This window comes from Eubalaena glacialis, chromosome 9, assembly GCF_028564815.1.
Source record: "Eubalaena glacialis isolate mEubGla1 chromosome 9, mEubGla1.1.hap2.+ XY, whole genome shotgun sequence".
Taxonomy (NCBI): domain Eukaryota; kingdom Metazoa; phylum Chordata; class Mammalia; order Artiodactyla; family Balaenidae; genus Eubalaena; species Eubalaena glacialis.
Genome location: NC_083724.1, coordinates 70,765,663 through 70,781,457, shown reverse-complemented (window position 1 = coordinate 70,781,457; position 15,795 = coordinate 70,765,663). Strand labels below are relative to the sequence as shown.

The 15,795-nt window shown below is 36.8% G+C and overlaps 1 protein-coding gene across 4 annotated transcripts in view; it reads left to right on the top strand.

Annotated features, from left to right (window-relative positions):
- MLLT3 (MLLT3 super elongation complex subunit) overlaps window positions 1–15,795 on the top strand; it is a 250,965-nt gene that overhangs the window by 101,479 nt on the left and 133,691 nt on the right. The window contains exon 2 of one of the 4 annotated variants that reach the window (XM_061199096.1): window positions 309–344. The exons of the other annotated variants lie outside the window; for them this stretch is intronic. Coding sequence (XP_061055079.1) covers window positions 317–344 — 28 coding nt within the window. The 5' untranslated portion in view covers window positions 309–316. The remainder of the gene's footprint in view (window positions 1–308; window positions 345–15,795) is intronic. 4 annotated transcript variants of the gene reach the window in all.

Genomic DNA, 15,795 nt, shown 5'->3' with positions numbered 1-15,795 from the left:
GTGCATAAATCTGATCGTCCCTGAAGAATGGGAAAAGATGTGTCTCTATAGATGATGTGATGGATCATAGAAATCATTCAGCAACAGTGAAAGTTCCTTAGGATCCCAACACGTGTGGGAAAAAGAATTCCCAGGGATCCTGGAAGTCAAATTGTGTTTATCTGCTGTAATGATCATTGACAGCCCAATTATTTTTAACTATGATACTTTAATAGTCATCAGATAATAAATAAACACTTTCCTAAGTATGTCTTCCAAAAGATAGAGGCTATTAGTTTCTATCTGAAAATTTTTCATCTGTGTTTCAGATTGCTGAATGTGTTGGAGGTATTCATTCTGGAAAAGTAAGCAAGGAGGTATTTCTCCATGGGGGCTAAGTGTTACATGAGAGCTGCATGCTTTAAAATATGAGCAGCTGTGGTGTTACAAGTAAAAAAAATTATACATGTACATTGTATACCATTTGGGAAAAAACAATTAAGAAATACCCAATGTACGTTCTAATACTTTTTCTGTGTAGTTTTCAAAAATTGTAATTGTCTTTTCTTCACACTTCCTGTAACATAAGCTGTTTCCCATGTAATTGCACATTTTTGGGGACGAACATGAGTTTTTTTAAATTTTTTTAACATCTTTATTGGAGTATAATTGCTTTACAATGGTGTGTTAGTTTCTGCTTTATAACAAAGTGAATCAGTTATACATATACATATGTTCCCATATCTCTTCCCTCTTGCATCTCCCTCCCTCCCACCCTCCCTATCCCACCCCTCTAGGTGGTCACAAAGCACCAAGCTGATCTCCCTGTGCTACGCGGTTGCTTCCCACTAGCTATCTGTTTTACGTTTGGTAGTGTATATATTGAACATGAGTTTTTATGGCTGCATAATATTCCATTTATAAAAGGAATAACACTTCGGTAGCCGTTCCTTCTTATCAGACACTTAAGTGGATTTTTATGTTTTTCTAAGATGAATAATACTATAATGAACATCTGTGTATGTGTATGATGCTCTTCTTTGATCAGAATTTTCTGCTTAGATCAGATTGCCGGAACTGAAATTCATATTCTTAATTCTTATAGAAAACCTTTCCTTAAAAGCTGGTCTGTGAAGTTGAGGGACTGTTTACAAAGAAATACTACGCCTTCCTGGGTGTTAAAAGATAAGGATGTTATGACAAGGTGTTAAAAGCTAAGCTGGATTTGGACAGTTCAGATTAACCTGGTTCTATCTTTGACGCCTATTTTTAACACTTGAAATGGGGAAAAAAATAAGGCTACAAACTTGTCCTTTAATAAGTTTTGATAGGTAGGATGTTTTCTAAAGAAATGAGTTGTTTCTGTGGCAGATGCCTTAAACAATATTCTGCTAATAAATAAGAATAAGAGAGCACTTGAAGATAAAGTTTCTGATAATAAGAACAAGTTTGTAATGTTTAACTCCTGACCCTGTGAACTTTAATTTAGGGCAAAAGTATTGAAATAGTTGTGATTCACTAAGCAAATTTTAAAAAAAGAAAAGAGACAAGAATAATACCTGTAGTAGAAAAAAACAGAAACCAGCTCACAATTCAGACTGTAGACTGATTTGTAGTACTCATTCTTAGCCAGTTTTTTAGAGGTAAGATAATCAGTTGGTTAGGAAGGTCATGAATCTGTCCTAGTTACTCCATGAAGTTAAAAACAACCCCAAACTTCTGATTAGTTAGCAGTATTTTAGTTGCTCTACAGTCTTCTATAATGGATTTATAGCCAGAACAAAAGGTTTTCAAGACCAGATCTATAAGCTATATTTTCTATGTATATTTTACCAAACTTCTCAATTTAGTCTAGAAATTTTAGTTTTCAAGTGGATTTACGTTTTTCTGGATTGCAACTATTTTGTGCTCTCCTGTATAGTTAAAATTTTGTAAAAGAATGTTTCTTCTGTTAATTCCAAGGCATTAGTGTCTATATGCATATAGGAAGTAATGAAGTACCATGTTCATAATTTTATTTTTATGTTTGTGACTATATTTTGAAGAAATTGTATCACCTGTTCAGTTAATTTTAAACTATGTAACACTTAGTACATATAGGAGAATATATGTAATGTGTCAGCTACAAAGCAAGATTATACAGTGAACATCCATGAAGCTACCATCCAACTTAAGAACTAGAACATGACCAAGTTATTTCCAAGTTCCTTTTCTAGCCTGTTCAGCTTTGCAGAGTGTACAGGTTAAAAAGATCTTGCCGCCTACTTTTCTAATTTATAATTAGTATGCTACTAGCCTTAAATAAAAATCTAAACAGGTAAGTGCAATTTATGTTAGGAACACCTGCAAATTAATGATGGATGTCAATACATATACATAATTCATAATAACAAAGACATTTAAAAATAGGACATTAGCATTGAAAATGTTAACTATGGCTAGATATAAAATTTTTCTTATATATTTCTTAAACTGGACATTTTTCTCTTTTTTCTAAATAGGCTATTTTAAAAATCTTCTATTACTGAACCTAAAAACAACATGAGTACATTATTCATACATAAAAGACCAAATAGGTGTTCATTTAACAACTTAAATTCACGTTACATGTTGGAAATCCAAGGTTGGTTTATTTGAGAGGAAATTTTGTATTTTATCAGCCAAGGACCTTCTATGTTCCAAGAGCTTTGCCCCGACAATCTGGGAATCAAGATTTCAAGGTTAAAAGTCCAACAAGAAAACATCATCACTAGAGGAAAGTGCTATTGATCAATAAAATTCAAGGTCTATATGTGGTTATTTAAAGGTTTTCTCCATGTTTCCCCTCAAAATATTTGTACTTTTGTTAATTATTCTTTTGGAATATAAGAGTTGTTGATACCTGCATTGATTTTTGACTGAACCTCAAAGAACAGAAACCCAAATTCTTTAAAATTCTTTGTTGTCTTTAGCAGTTAACACTTTGAGAATTAGGAAACAAATTTTATTTCTCTCATATAGACATTGCAGTGACTGATTATCTATGTCTTTCAATCTTTCTCACAAACTACATAATAGATTTCATTTTTGGCTTGTATTTTCCCTCTGATTTTCTTTCTGTATTGTCATTGTCTTTATCTGGAATTTTCTACTTTCTGGAGAAGGAGTGTGAGCATCTGACTAGTATGGTACAAATGAGGTGCTCCTCCTTCTTTTTCTGTTAAAAAAATCTCTCATATGGCTCTTCTAATACTTTAACTTTTTTCTCCTTATATTACCATATTTAAAATAGATTTATGGGGACTTTCCTGGTGGCGCAGTGGTTAGGAATCCGCCTGCCAATGCAGGGGACACAGGTTCGAGCCCTGGTCTGGGAAGATTCCACATGCCGTGGAGTAACTAAGCCCGTGTGCCACAACTACTGAGCCTGCACTCTAGAGCCCGCACGCCACAACTACTGAAGCCCACGTGCCACAACTACTGAAGCCAGCGCCCCAGAGCCCGTGCTCCGCAACAAGAGAAGCCACTGCAATGAGAAGCCCATGCACCACAATGAAGAGTAGCCCCCGCTCACCACAACTAGAGAAAGCCCATGCGCAGCAACGAAGACCCAACGCAGCCAAAAATAATAAATAAATGAATAAAGAAATAAATAAATAAAATAGATTTATGGAGTAAGAATAAAAAGAAAATTGAATTTATATTAAAATTTAACCTTTTACTGACAATATCTACCTTGATTTTTGAATGTATAAGAGGTAGTATGTAGTCATGTAGGTTTGCATTTCTTTTTAGCAATGTAGTTCTTTCTCTCACGTTGACTGTATACATTCTGGCTTAAGGACATTAAAAAAGTACCCCTTCAATTTAGAGAACTTTTTTATTTTGAACTATTTTATTTAAAGTTTCTTCTTACTTTTTGACCTTCAAAAAAAGTCACTTCCTTGTTGAGTGAAATTTAGTAATCTTTAAGCTGAATTTTTAACTTCATGTTGTTAAGTGTTGCAAGCCAATTAGCTTTCTTAAATACTGTATATGTAAGTCATTTTGGTCATTAGTAATTCCTGTTTGTAAGTTGGTTATTTAACTTTTCCATTCTCAGTTTCATCATCTGTAAAATGGAAGGTGATAACTTTTAAGGGTTGTTGTGAGAATAAAATGAGTTACTGTGTCCAAGCACTTTCACGTAAGTGCTTGCATTGATTTTCTATTGCTGCCAGAACAAATTAACACAAATTTAGCTGCTTAAAACAACAAAAATTAATTATTTCAGGGTTCTATAGGTCAGAAGCTGGGATTGACTCACCTGGTTTCTCTGTTCCGGGTTTCATGAGGCTGAAATCCAGGTGTTGGTCAGCTGGCCTGTTACTGGAAGGTTCAGGGAAGAATCTGCTCCCAACCTCATTCAGGTTGTGGGCAGAATCCCGTTCCTTGTGGTTGTAGGGCTGAGGTCTCTGTTTCTTTGTGAACTGTCAGCTGGGCCAGCCCTTAGCTCCTAGAGGCTTCTCTCCAGTTCTTGCTCGTGGGCCCCTGCATTTCAGAGCCAGCAAGGGCACGGCACAGCCTTCTCACGCTGGGAAATCTCTCTGACTTCTCCTGCTGCTGCATCTCTCTTCTTCCTCTTGAACCACATCCCTCTGATTACAGCTGGAGAAAGTTCCCTGCTTTACGGTCTCATGTGATTAGTTAGGTACCATCCGGATAATACAGGATAATCTCCATAGCCTGTGGTCAGTTGATTAACAACCTTAATTACATCTACAGAATCTCTTCACAGCAGTACCTAGATTAGTGTTTGATTGAATAACCGGAGGACAGGAATCTTGAGGGACAGCTTTGGGATTTTGCCTATCACGGTGCTCAAAAATGGTGGTGAGGAGTAGTCTTGGAGGTGACTGACAGTGATGAAAGAAATCATATCTTCACCAGAGGAGCAGCACAGAGTAAATTATAAATTCCTTGTAGGTAGGCACTGTATCTTACCTTCTTTTTTTTTTTCCCCCCCAAATTATTTATTTATTTATTTATTTTTGGCTGTGTTGGGTCTTCGTTTCTGTGCGACGGCTTTCTCTAGTTGTGGCAAGCGGGGGCCACTCTTCATCGAGGTGCGCGGGCCTCTCACTATCATGGCCTCTCTTGTTGCGGAGCACAGGCTCCAGACGCGCAGGCTCAGTAGTTGTGGCTCTCGGGCCTAGTTGCTCCGCGCATGTGGGATCTTCCCAGACCAGGGCTCGAACCCGTGTCCCCCGCATTGGCAGGCAGATTCTCAACCACTGCGCCACCAGGGAAACCCATCTTACCTTCTTATATCCATAGGACCTTAGAGTTTGTCATATAGTTATTTAAATACCTACCTTGGCTGATAGCCTGAATGTAATTTTTCTTTTGATTCTATTCATTTTCTTTCTCTGAATCTGTAAAAGTAGTGTGAAAGTTTTGTTTAATATCTCTGGTGCCTCCTTGGAAAGATTAATCATAACATTTAGTTTCCCCTTACCTTTTTTCCTACTTTTGATTTTCATCAAATCACAGAGATAAAATAGCTAGTCCTTGTACAGGAAGCTGCCACGACTGACCTTTTGTCATTGGAGCACACATTTTGAATTTCTTTGCCTTGTGCTTTTTTAGCATTTGTTGGCTTTTATGTACTCTTAGCTATGTCTTCTGTAACTTGTATTTGCAGATAGGTTGTGAGTACAGCACATTGTTGATAGCTGAGTGTAAAGTTGACCACCTGCCCCAGCAGAAGGGGGCACCCTATTGCCCTCTTCAAGGTGGCATCCTTAACTACCGAATCTATGGCTACACACGTCGGCAAGGTGATAATCAGCCACAATTCCTCTTACCATTTTTGGATGTTTTCTTGATCAACAAATTTAAGTCTTCCTTTAATGATTTTATTAGACGTATTGGAGACCTGCCAAGAAAGACCGGTATAAATCCTTACCGTTAAGATGCCAAGATCTTTGAAAAGGGGTTAAGCCTTCTAATGACATTGTTTATAGGATATTTACATAGGCCTTTCTCTGTAGATATGAAAACCTATTTGTCTCTAGGACACTACTCACTAAAATTTTTAAAAATTATTTTCTTATACTCTTTTCATTAAATTGGCTTGCTCAGCCCTCCACTTCTTACAACCTCTACCCCCATAATCCTGTGTTAGGCCTGGAGAAATGAGGAGTTTGTTTAATATACTTTTGTGGAATAGTATTTACTTTGTTACTTTCACTCATAAATGACGTCTTCTAATCTTTCTTGCTTTTTCTGACACTTAGCTGTTGTCTATCCTCCCCACCTAAAAAGATGCATAATATGAAATAACTCTTTTGTGCCAGAAAATTTAAGCATCTTTTGCCAAAGTACCTTGTTTACCTTGCTGCCTTTGAATTTCATGACAAGGGCTGGGTGGGCATTCATTTGGTTAGTCCTTTCAAGAATGCCTTTCTCTCTAGGATCTAGGATCAACAGTGTCCATTCACTGTTCCTTTGATCTTTCTATGTGTTTTGCAGATTCATCTGGCAGTCGAATTTCTGTCATGGAAAACTGGGCATTTACTTTTTTACTTCAACTACTTTAAACTGAATTAGAGCCTTTTTTTTTTTTTTTTTTAAACCAAATTTCCTTTCAGGAGAATAAATCTTTTAGAAGCTCTTTCAAAGAATCACATTCTCTGTATTCTCTGTATTGCTTATTCTTGACGATTTTTGAAAAGCTATCATGTTATCAGAATAAGTTAAAAGTGTATTTGTTTAATTTGTTGAGGAAGTTGTCATTCTTTCTGAGGTCAGTAGTTTATAATCAGGGAATTGATTAGCACTCTGTTTAAAGTTTTCTGAAGTATTGACAATTTTTCAGTCTTTTTGTAGTGGTGTACCTCGTTCAACTTGTCTTATGGATCAACTTGTCTGATTATTACTTTTTTAAAATTGTGGCAAAATAGACATAACATAAAATTTACCATTTCCAAGTGTACAGTTCAGTGGCATTAAGCACATTCACATTGTTCAGCTGTTACCCCTCTCCATCTCCAGAACTTTTTCATCATCCCAAACTGAACGTCTGTACCCATTAAACAATAATTCCTCATCCCTCGCTTTCCCCCTTCTCTTGGCAACCACCATTCTACTTTCTGTCTCTATGAATTTGACTTAATTGGTTTGTTTTTGTAATGTTCACCTTAAGATGCATTTATCCTTCAAGGCCTGAGTAGGGGGTTGGGCCTGAGTACAGGGAGGAAGACTTGATTTACAGGTATCTGATTTAATTTACTGCCTAAGGAATTAATAAGTAACTTTTACCTGCCTTGTATATCTTGATTACTTTTCATCTGCAGGATTTGAACACTAAGAATATATGACTATAACTTGTCTTTAAAATAGAGTCTTTGAAGGAGAAAAATAAAGCTTTGAACTTTGAGTTATGGGTTTTACTGATATTCATATCTTTCAAATATATATATTTTTTCAATTTGGCTTTTCTTCAGGTTATTTGACTTTCCATCTTGAATGTTTAGTCTATGGCTGCTAGCATTTAATGGTAATAATTCCTTGTTTTCTAAGACACCTAATGCCTTGAGTTTTGACATAGACGTGTCTCGTATGCCACAGGTTGTTTTGAAATTAGCTTGATAAGAGTGAAATGTTGATAAATTATACCATTTGGATTGTGGATACTTTGCCTGATAGCTAAATTATTGGTAGAGACTCATTGTTCTCCTAGAATGGGGACAAATTGTTGTCTTTCTCATTGTAGGGAAGTAGGAGTTTTCCTGACTAGTACTGATTAGGGAATATAAACCAATTTTCTGTTTTTTGGCATGGGAAAGCAAGGCTTGAATTGAAAATGGGTTAGGCTGTCTTCCGGGGAGTGGCTGTAAGCTTCTCCAAGTGCAGGATTATGGCTGCATTCGTTCATTTTGTAAACAACTTAGTGATATGCTGAACATAAATAGAATTGCATTCTAGTAGTTAAGGTCCTATGATTTTGCCAGAGAGCAGCAAGATTTTGGCCTTGAATAGTCAGAATTACAGGTAAACAGAGACCATGGTTTCACAAAGAGCCCTTTTACCCTTTTCTCCTTCTTACACCTAATAGACCAGAACACATGAAGATGAGATGAGAAACCTTTTAGTATTAACTAGTTCTGTCTTGCAACTTTTCTGTACCAGCTTCAGAACCTTTTTAGCTGATGTTCTTTGTGTTATAATTTTAGGTGATAAACATAGATGATTATATGCATAAATAATTTGTTTTTCAGTCGAAGTAACTCTGTTTTAGAATCTTGACACACAACAATTGATAATCATGAATGCGTTTCTATAACATTCTAAAGTGGTTTTGTTTCTGTTGTTACAAAATGTCATGTGTAGTTAAGTGGGTTGTTATTTCCTCTCGGATTCCTCTCTATTGCAATTTTCCATTAATCAACAAGTGCTGATACACAGATAGTGAAACTTGCCTTTGGGGAATAAACCAGCTGATGGGAGCTTATAGACATTCACTGAGAAGAGTGAGTGTACAGGGCCGCGGGAGCGCTGTTGGGAACACCTTCGCCCAACAGTTTAAACTTTCATAAAGGCGAACCATGAGCTGGCCCTTGAAGAATAAGTAGATTTATTGCTATGTGTCTGATAACAATTTGCATTGTATAAGTGTGACCGTATCTTATTTTAAACTCTTTGCCAATCTTTTAGAAAAATTGTCTTTTGCATTTTTTGATCCCAGCGCAGTGGAATATCCTTTCATATATTTACTAGCTGCTCTTTTCTTTGGAGTGTTGCCAGGGAGTGTGCTTTCCCCATTTCTCTCATTAATCATCAAGACCACTTTGTGTTAATGTTGGCCTATAGGGGACAGGATGTTTGTTGGAATTGTGTTAAAGGTATGGATTGATTTATGGGAAATTAATCTTTTTGTGATATTCCATCTTGCCCATCTAAGAGTATGCTATGTCTTTGCATTTATTCAGGTCTTATTTTATATATGTCTCACTAAAGTTATATAGCTTTATTTATAGGTAATCTGTATTTTCTTGAGTTTGCTAAGTTTTTGTTGCTTTTATAAATGGAGTCCTTTGTTCCATTATATTTCGGAAGTAGTTATCCCAGAAAGTAATTATTGCTGCTGTGGAGGAAAGCGATATATTATTGTATATTACTATTTCTGGAAATCCTTTTGATGCTAATACTTTTTCAATGGACTTTCTTTGTTTTTCTGAATAGACAGTAATCTTCTACAAGTAAATATGTATGACTCTTGGTTGTTTGTTTTTTTAATCTTCATTATATTCACTAGGATTTTCAAAATAATTTTGAATTATGGTGGTATTAGTGGTCATTCTTGTTGAAGACATACAAGAGTTCAGTGATAACATTTTGGCAAACACAAAAAAGCAGAGCTCAGCACTTGGATATAACTGATGACAGACAAAAATACATTTCAGGAAATGTATGACTTGACCATAACTTGGCATGTGAGGGAAGTGTTACTTTATGGCCGAAAATAATATATGTGCATCTGTGAGCAGACATCCATTCTTATAATTTCATCATCATTTTGACAACTGATCAATTATAGTAAAAATTTTAGGCCAAGTGAAATCTGTTTGCTCAGCTTTATTGCAATTAATGGCACTGATTTATTTATCATTTTAAGACTGTGGAAAGCTCTCCTTATTCCCCAATCCCACTCCGAGGGGCATATCACTGTTAAGTTTGTTTTGTAGACTTCCAGTGTTTTCTGTATGTATTAAATCACTCTACACACAGAAATAAATATATGTACATACATATATATATGTGTGTGTTTGTGTTAATGTATTCTTTCACAAATATGGGATAAGTTAAAGCAGAAGGTACAGTAGTTTTTTAAAAACTTAGCAATTAAATATATCCTATGTCTCTTTCTATGTGATTAGTGTCATTTTAAATCTCTTGGCTTAGTGTTCTGTACTTTATTATTATGGTGGTGACATTTCATAGTTTTTTTGTGTTTAGAGCATATGAGAAATAAACAAGTTAAGGTATATCACAGTAAATGTCTTATTTGAAAATAAGATAAATTGTTTAGGTTTTCATACATACAGAAATCAATTATTCTAGGAGCCAGTTAGCTGAAAACTGCCTTAAAATCATGTGTGGGATTTATACTTCCCTAAGAGAATTTCACCAATTAAAATAAATTTAAATACAACAGGTATTTTATATGTAAAAACAGACCATTAACTGAGGCTTGAGTACGCTGTTGCTTTAAAAATCTGATTAAGAAAAATAACTGTAGGACTTCCCTGGTGGCACAGTGGTTAACAATCCGCCTGCCAATGCAGGGGACATGGGTTCGAGCCCTGGTCTGGGAAGATCCTACATGCTGCGGAGCAGCTAAGCCCGTGCGCCACAACTACTGAGCCCACGTGCCAGAGCTACTGAAGCCCGTGGACCTAGAGCCCGTGCTCTGCAAGAAGAGAAGCCACCGCAATGAGAAGCCAGCGCACTGCAAGGAAGAGTAGCCCTCGCTCGCTGCAACTAGAGAAAGCCCGCGCGCAGCAACAAAGACCCAACACAGCCAAAAATAAAACAAACAAACAAACAAAACTAACACGTTATGCGTCAATTATAAAAAAAATAACTGTAGATTTTGCAGCAGGGAATTTGTATAAGTTTGATTCATATTTTCAAAGACGTTTGCCACACTCCTTAACTTCTGAAAATATTTAACTGCGATTATATAATTATTGTTCTCTGGGTCATAGTGTTCTTATGTTCACAATTTGTTTTTAGTATTTTATCAAATGTTTTGAATACTTTGGGTTAAGTACCACACTAGGCCCTAGTAATGCCAAGCAAAATAAAAGGGAAAAAAAAGAATGGTTCTTTTGACAGATTTTATAGGTTACAGAGTAGTAGCAGGCACAGAGAAGCAGATTTCAAGTTCAGTAAAATGAGGATAATTTGGGGGTTGAGTTTTGAAAGATGAATAGGCTTTTTCCAGGTGGGTGGGTAGTAGGGAGAGTCATAGTACTGAGGGCACAAAAGCCAAAAGTTTAGGAACCGTTGTGGTTCTAGAAACTGCAAGCAGTTGAGTGTGTTGATTGAGGAAATGTTAAGCAATGGAGAAATTTCTCCAACCCAGCAGCGTAGAGTAATGATAGTGGAATGTGACTATTCTATGTTAGAAAAGAAGAACAAAGTGTTAAAGGAATGACCTGGAGAGCATTTATTAGAGTTCTCCTATAATACCATTTTCATCAAAATTTCGAATAGGCCTAAATGGAAAATATAGTGATACCAGAAGAAAAATGAAGTTTATTTGATGATATTTCACCCCCTGATCAACTTTGCTGGATTACTCCTTTGAGCACATTTTCTTTAGCCAAATCTCTTATAATGTGTTCATGTACCCACTAATAGTCAAGTGTAATTATATCACTACTGTATTTCATAGACTTTAAGATCTACATTTTAACATCACTGAAAGTCAGGTATGTCTACTAATCAGTACAAAGTTAGAGTTTTTCTGGCTATATTTTCTTCTTACTGTAGCATAAAGTAATGTTGAATCAGTTTACAGTCAGTGGCATCTTACACTTGAAATACAGTGTTAATGTTTTGCTCGTTTGCCATTTAAAAAAATATCCATGTATATTTTCTACTTTTAAAAATTGTAATTATTTTCAGTGATGTGTTGAGTATCTATGACGCTATGTCATGGAGCATTTCTGATCAGCTGCCTTTATAAGGGTTATTGCGTATGGGGTTGCCATTTCGCTTAAGGATTTTGAAATGATTCACAGTTGTTGCCCTCTAGTTGTCCTTTTCTTTTTCACAACTTTTTTGCACCTGAAGATGCCAGGGTCACTTGTCATTTGTCAGTTCCAGTTCTTAGCATCTAAATAGTCAGTTACACTTCTAAGATCAGCAAAGACAATTGGAGATGGGGTGAGTCAAGAGGCGGAAGATCTGTTTTTAGGATATAAACAGTCACCTGACAGGCTATGGGATAATGCGTTAAACTCATGATTTGTATAAGAAAAACAACAGGGAGTAAGTAAATGGCAAGGACAGATGTGTGGGTGTCCCCTGTCATGAAAGAGGTTCATTACCTGAGAAATAAATGTACTCATTTGAACTCTTTTTAGATGAAAAATAATAATAAAATGAAACCAGTCCTTTAATGCCTCTTACACTAATTATCTTAGTCACTGTACATTCTCTTCTTTGGCACTTATTAGAACTTATATTTTTATGATAATCTATTGTTCAACCTCCTGACTGGTAATAGGTAGGGATTCCTAATAGTGTATGTTATCATATATTTTTGAAATAACACCATTTAAATATTTAAATTCAGGAGTGACTAAGATAGAAAAATAGAGGATGTGATGATGAAGAGTCTGGTTGTTAACAGGCTTTCTTGGATTGAGAGATAATGTCTAAACAAGACTGAGTTTGGAGCACATTTCCTCAACATGTGTAGGTTAAAGGTTTCACTTGTCAGGTGGAGTGTGTATTGAGACTGTGTATTGAGACTTGTGTATGAACAAGAATGTAGGCACAAAGCCCTCTGGTTATCAGAGGATTTAGCTTCAGGAGAAATGGGGGGTTATCTCCTCTAGATGGCAAAGAGTTGGGAGAGGCTCATGGGCTTGGCATGCTAATAAGGTAGAATTAGAAGATGAACTTTCAAAAGGCATTGTTTACAAAAATCTTTCTCACTGAACTATGCCCTCTCTGGATGTATTAAAAAAGTTGGTTTCTCATTTGCATAATAAAGTGGAGAGCTAGTAGTGGGAACTTATCTAATTCAAAGTCAGTACTTAAATTTCTAAGAAAAAAATATCTGAAACAGTAACAAGTGGTATATTGCCAAAAACTACAGGGAAAAATGAAATATAATGCCTTGATTTGGAGATGAAAAGAGCTTGAAATACATAAAGTACTTTAAAATTGTAGAAAATATAGTTTGAAATGATGAAATAAGAATATGCTACAGCAGGAGGGACTTAGGTGAGAAGTCAATAAATATTTCCTGAAATACTGAACACAATAAATGGATGCCAGTCAAGTTAGGCATTTAAAATGCCTTCTCTGCATAATTTTAAGAAGCTATTAAGTTTTTAATTATTTGGGGGTGGCTTTAAGGTTTAGTCATCTTGAATTGCAGGTGTTTTGAATGACCTCTCTGTTCCTTCTGGCCCTAGAATTTAATATTCTTTTGAAAGACAATTTGCCAGTTTGGTTCTAGTGGTGAAATCACAGGAAAGTTAACCAGATGAGGCTGTGGTTGAGAAAACATGTACTGAGGATTTGGCCCAGCACAGTTATTTTAACGGACAGCCAACTCTTTCCCCATTCCATTTGCTCTGTAGTATCCATAATCTCTTTTTTTAAATCGTGTCCTCCTGTGGGTAATAGACCCTTTAAATCATTGACTTTTGTGTTTATATGCTCTGACTGAATAGGAAACCACCCACCACCCTTACAGTGACAGGAAGAAGTTAAGACTTGTTTCTCTGAAGTTGTCATTGCTCAGGTAACCATTAGTGTGATTTTGGCCCAAATCAATGGCAATGCTTTTTTTTTTTTTTTTTTTTTTTATAAATTTATTTATTTATTTGTTTTAGCTGTGTTGGGTCTTCGTTTCTGTGCGAGGGCTTTCTCCAGTTGTGGCAAGCGGGGGCCACTCTTCATCGCGGTGCGTGGGCCTCTCACTGTCGCGGCCTCTCTTGTTGCGGGGCACAGGGTCCAGACGCGCAGGCTCAGTAGTTGTGGCTCACAGGCCCAGTTGCTCCGCGGCATGTGGGATCTTCCCAGACCAGGGCTCAAACCCGTGTCCCCTGCATTGGCAGGCAGATTCTCAACCACTGCGCCACCAGGGAAGCCCAATGCTTATTTTTTAGTGCTAAGGAAGGAACTTTCGTTTGACTTTAGAAAAATACTGTTTTAACTTTTCAGACACAGTCTTGACTTTGATAAGTAGCTTGTAACCACTTCCAAGTATATGTGAAGTAATTGCATTTTTTTCCAGTGCTCCATGCCTAAGAAGTAGAAGGGATTTTTAACTGGTGATATATTATTGAAAGAAGGCTCTACATGGCGGGGGGTGTGGGTATGGAGCAGTTTGATTCCTAACTCTCAGTAGGTACCTCACAGTGACATCAGGGATGACAAAATCAGATAATTGTAGAATTTGAGGCTATCCATTTAGGTGTCTCTTAAATTGTTCTGGGTCTGAGGTCCTTCAGATTCCTGAGGAAAATAGGACCTGTGACACCAACTGGGGAATTAAATCAAGAATTGGCCAAATGGGACTTCCCTGGTGGTGCAGTGGTTAAGAATCCACCTGCCAATGCAGGGGACACAGGTTCAAGCCCTGGTCTGGGAAGATCCCGCGTGCCGCAGAGCAACTAAGCCCGTACGCCACAACTACTGAGCCTGTGCTCTAGGGTCTGTAAGCCACAACTGTTGAGCCTGCGTGCCACAACTACTGAAGGCTGTGCGCCTAGAGCCTGTGCTCTGCAACAGGAGAAGCCACTGCAATGAGAAGCCCACTCGCCGCAACTAGAGAAAGCTCGCGCACAGCAATGAAGACCCAACACAGCCATAAATAAATAAATAAATAAATAAATAAATAAATTTATGAAAAAAGAGAATTGGCCAAGAATGTTTTTTTAATCTAGTTTTTATTGACGTATATTTGAATTACAATGTTGTGTTAATTACTGCTGTACAGCAAAGTCACTCAGTTATACATATATACATTCTTTTTCATATTCTTTTCCATTATGGTTTATCACAGGGTATTAAATATAGTTCCCTGTGCTATACAGTAGGGTCTTGTTGTTTATCCATTCTATATATAGCAGTTTATGTCTGCTAATCCCAAACTCCCACTCCTACCCTCTCCCACCCCACCACCCCCTTGGCAACCACCAGTCTATTCTCTATGTCCCTGATTTTGTTTCTGTTTCATAGGTAGGTTCATTTGTGTTGTATTTTAGATTCCACATAGAAGTGATATCATATGGTATTTGTCTTTGTCTTTCTGACTTACTTCACTTAGTATGATAATCTCTGGTTGCATCCATGTTGCTGCAAATGGCATTGTTTTGTTCCTTTTTATGGCTGAGTAGTATTCCATTGTATATATGTACCACATCTTCTTTATCCATTCATCTGTCGATGGACATTTAGGTTGTTTCCGTGTCTTGGCTATTGTGAATAGTGCTGCTATGAACATAGGGGTGCTTGTATCTTTTTGAATTATAGTTTTGTCTGGATATATGCCCGGGAGTGGGATTGCTGGGTCATATGGTAATTCTATTTTTAGTTTTCTGAGGAAGCTCCATACTATTTTCCACGGTGGCTGCACCATCTTACATTCCCACCAATGGTGTAGGAGGGTTCCCTTTTCTCCATACCCTTTCTAGCATTTATTTGTAGGTTTTTGAGTGATGGCCATTCTGACCGGCATGAGGTGGTGCCTCATTGTAGTTTTGATTTAAGAATTGGCCAAGAATCTTAATGAGAGATTTAATAACTCTTAGCTGTCTGGCTGAAATGTGTAGGTTCATCATTAGGAAAAGTATATTACTATTCCAGCTCCCCCATACTTAGAGAATCCATCAAGGAAAGCTTGACTTTGGTAGGATGACTGGCAACAGTTTGCTCATTCTCATTTTCTCTACTTACTTTGGATTCTTGAATCATAAGTAAGTTTTTATTGATAATACTTATTTTTCAAGGCTTAGCTTTAGGAATATCTCTTAAATACCTCCTATGAAACCCATCCTGATCCTTACCTTACCATTACTTCTAATATTGCAGTTCTGACATTAT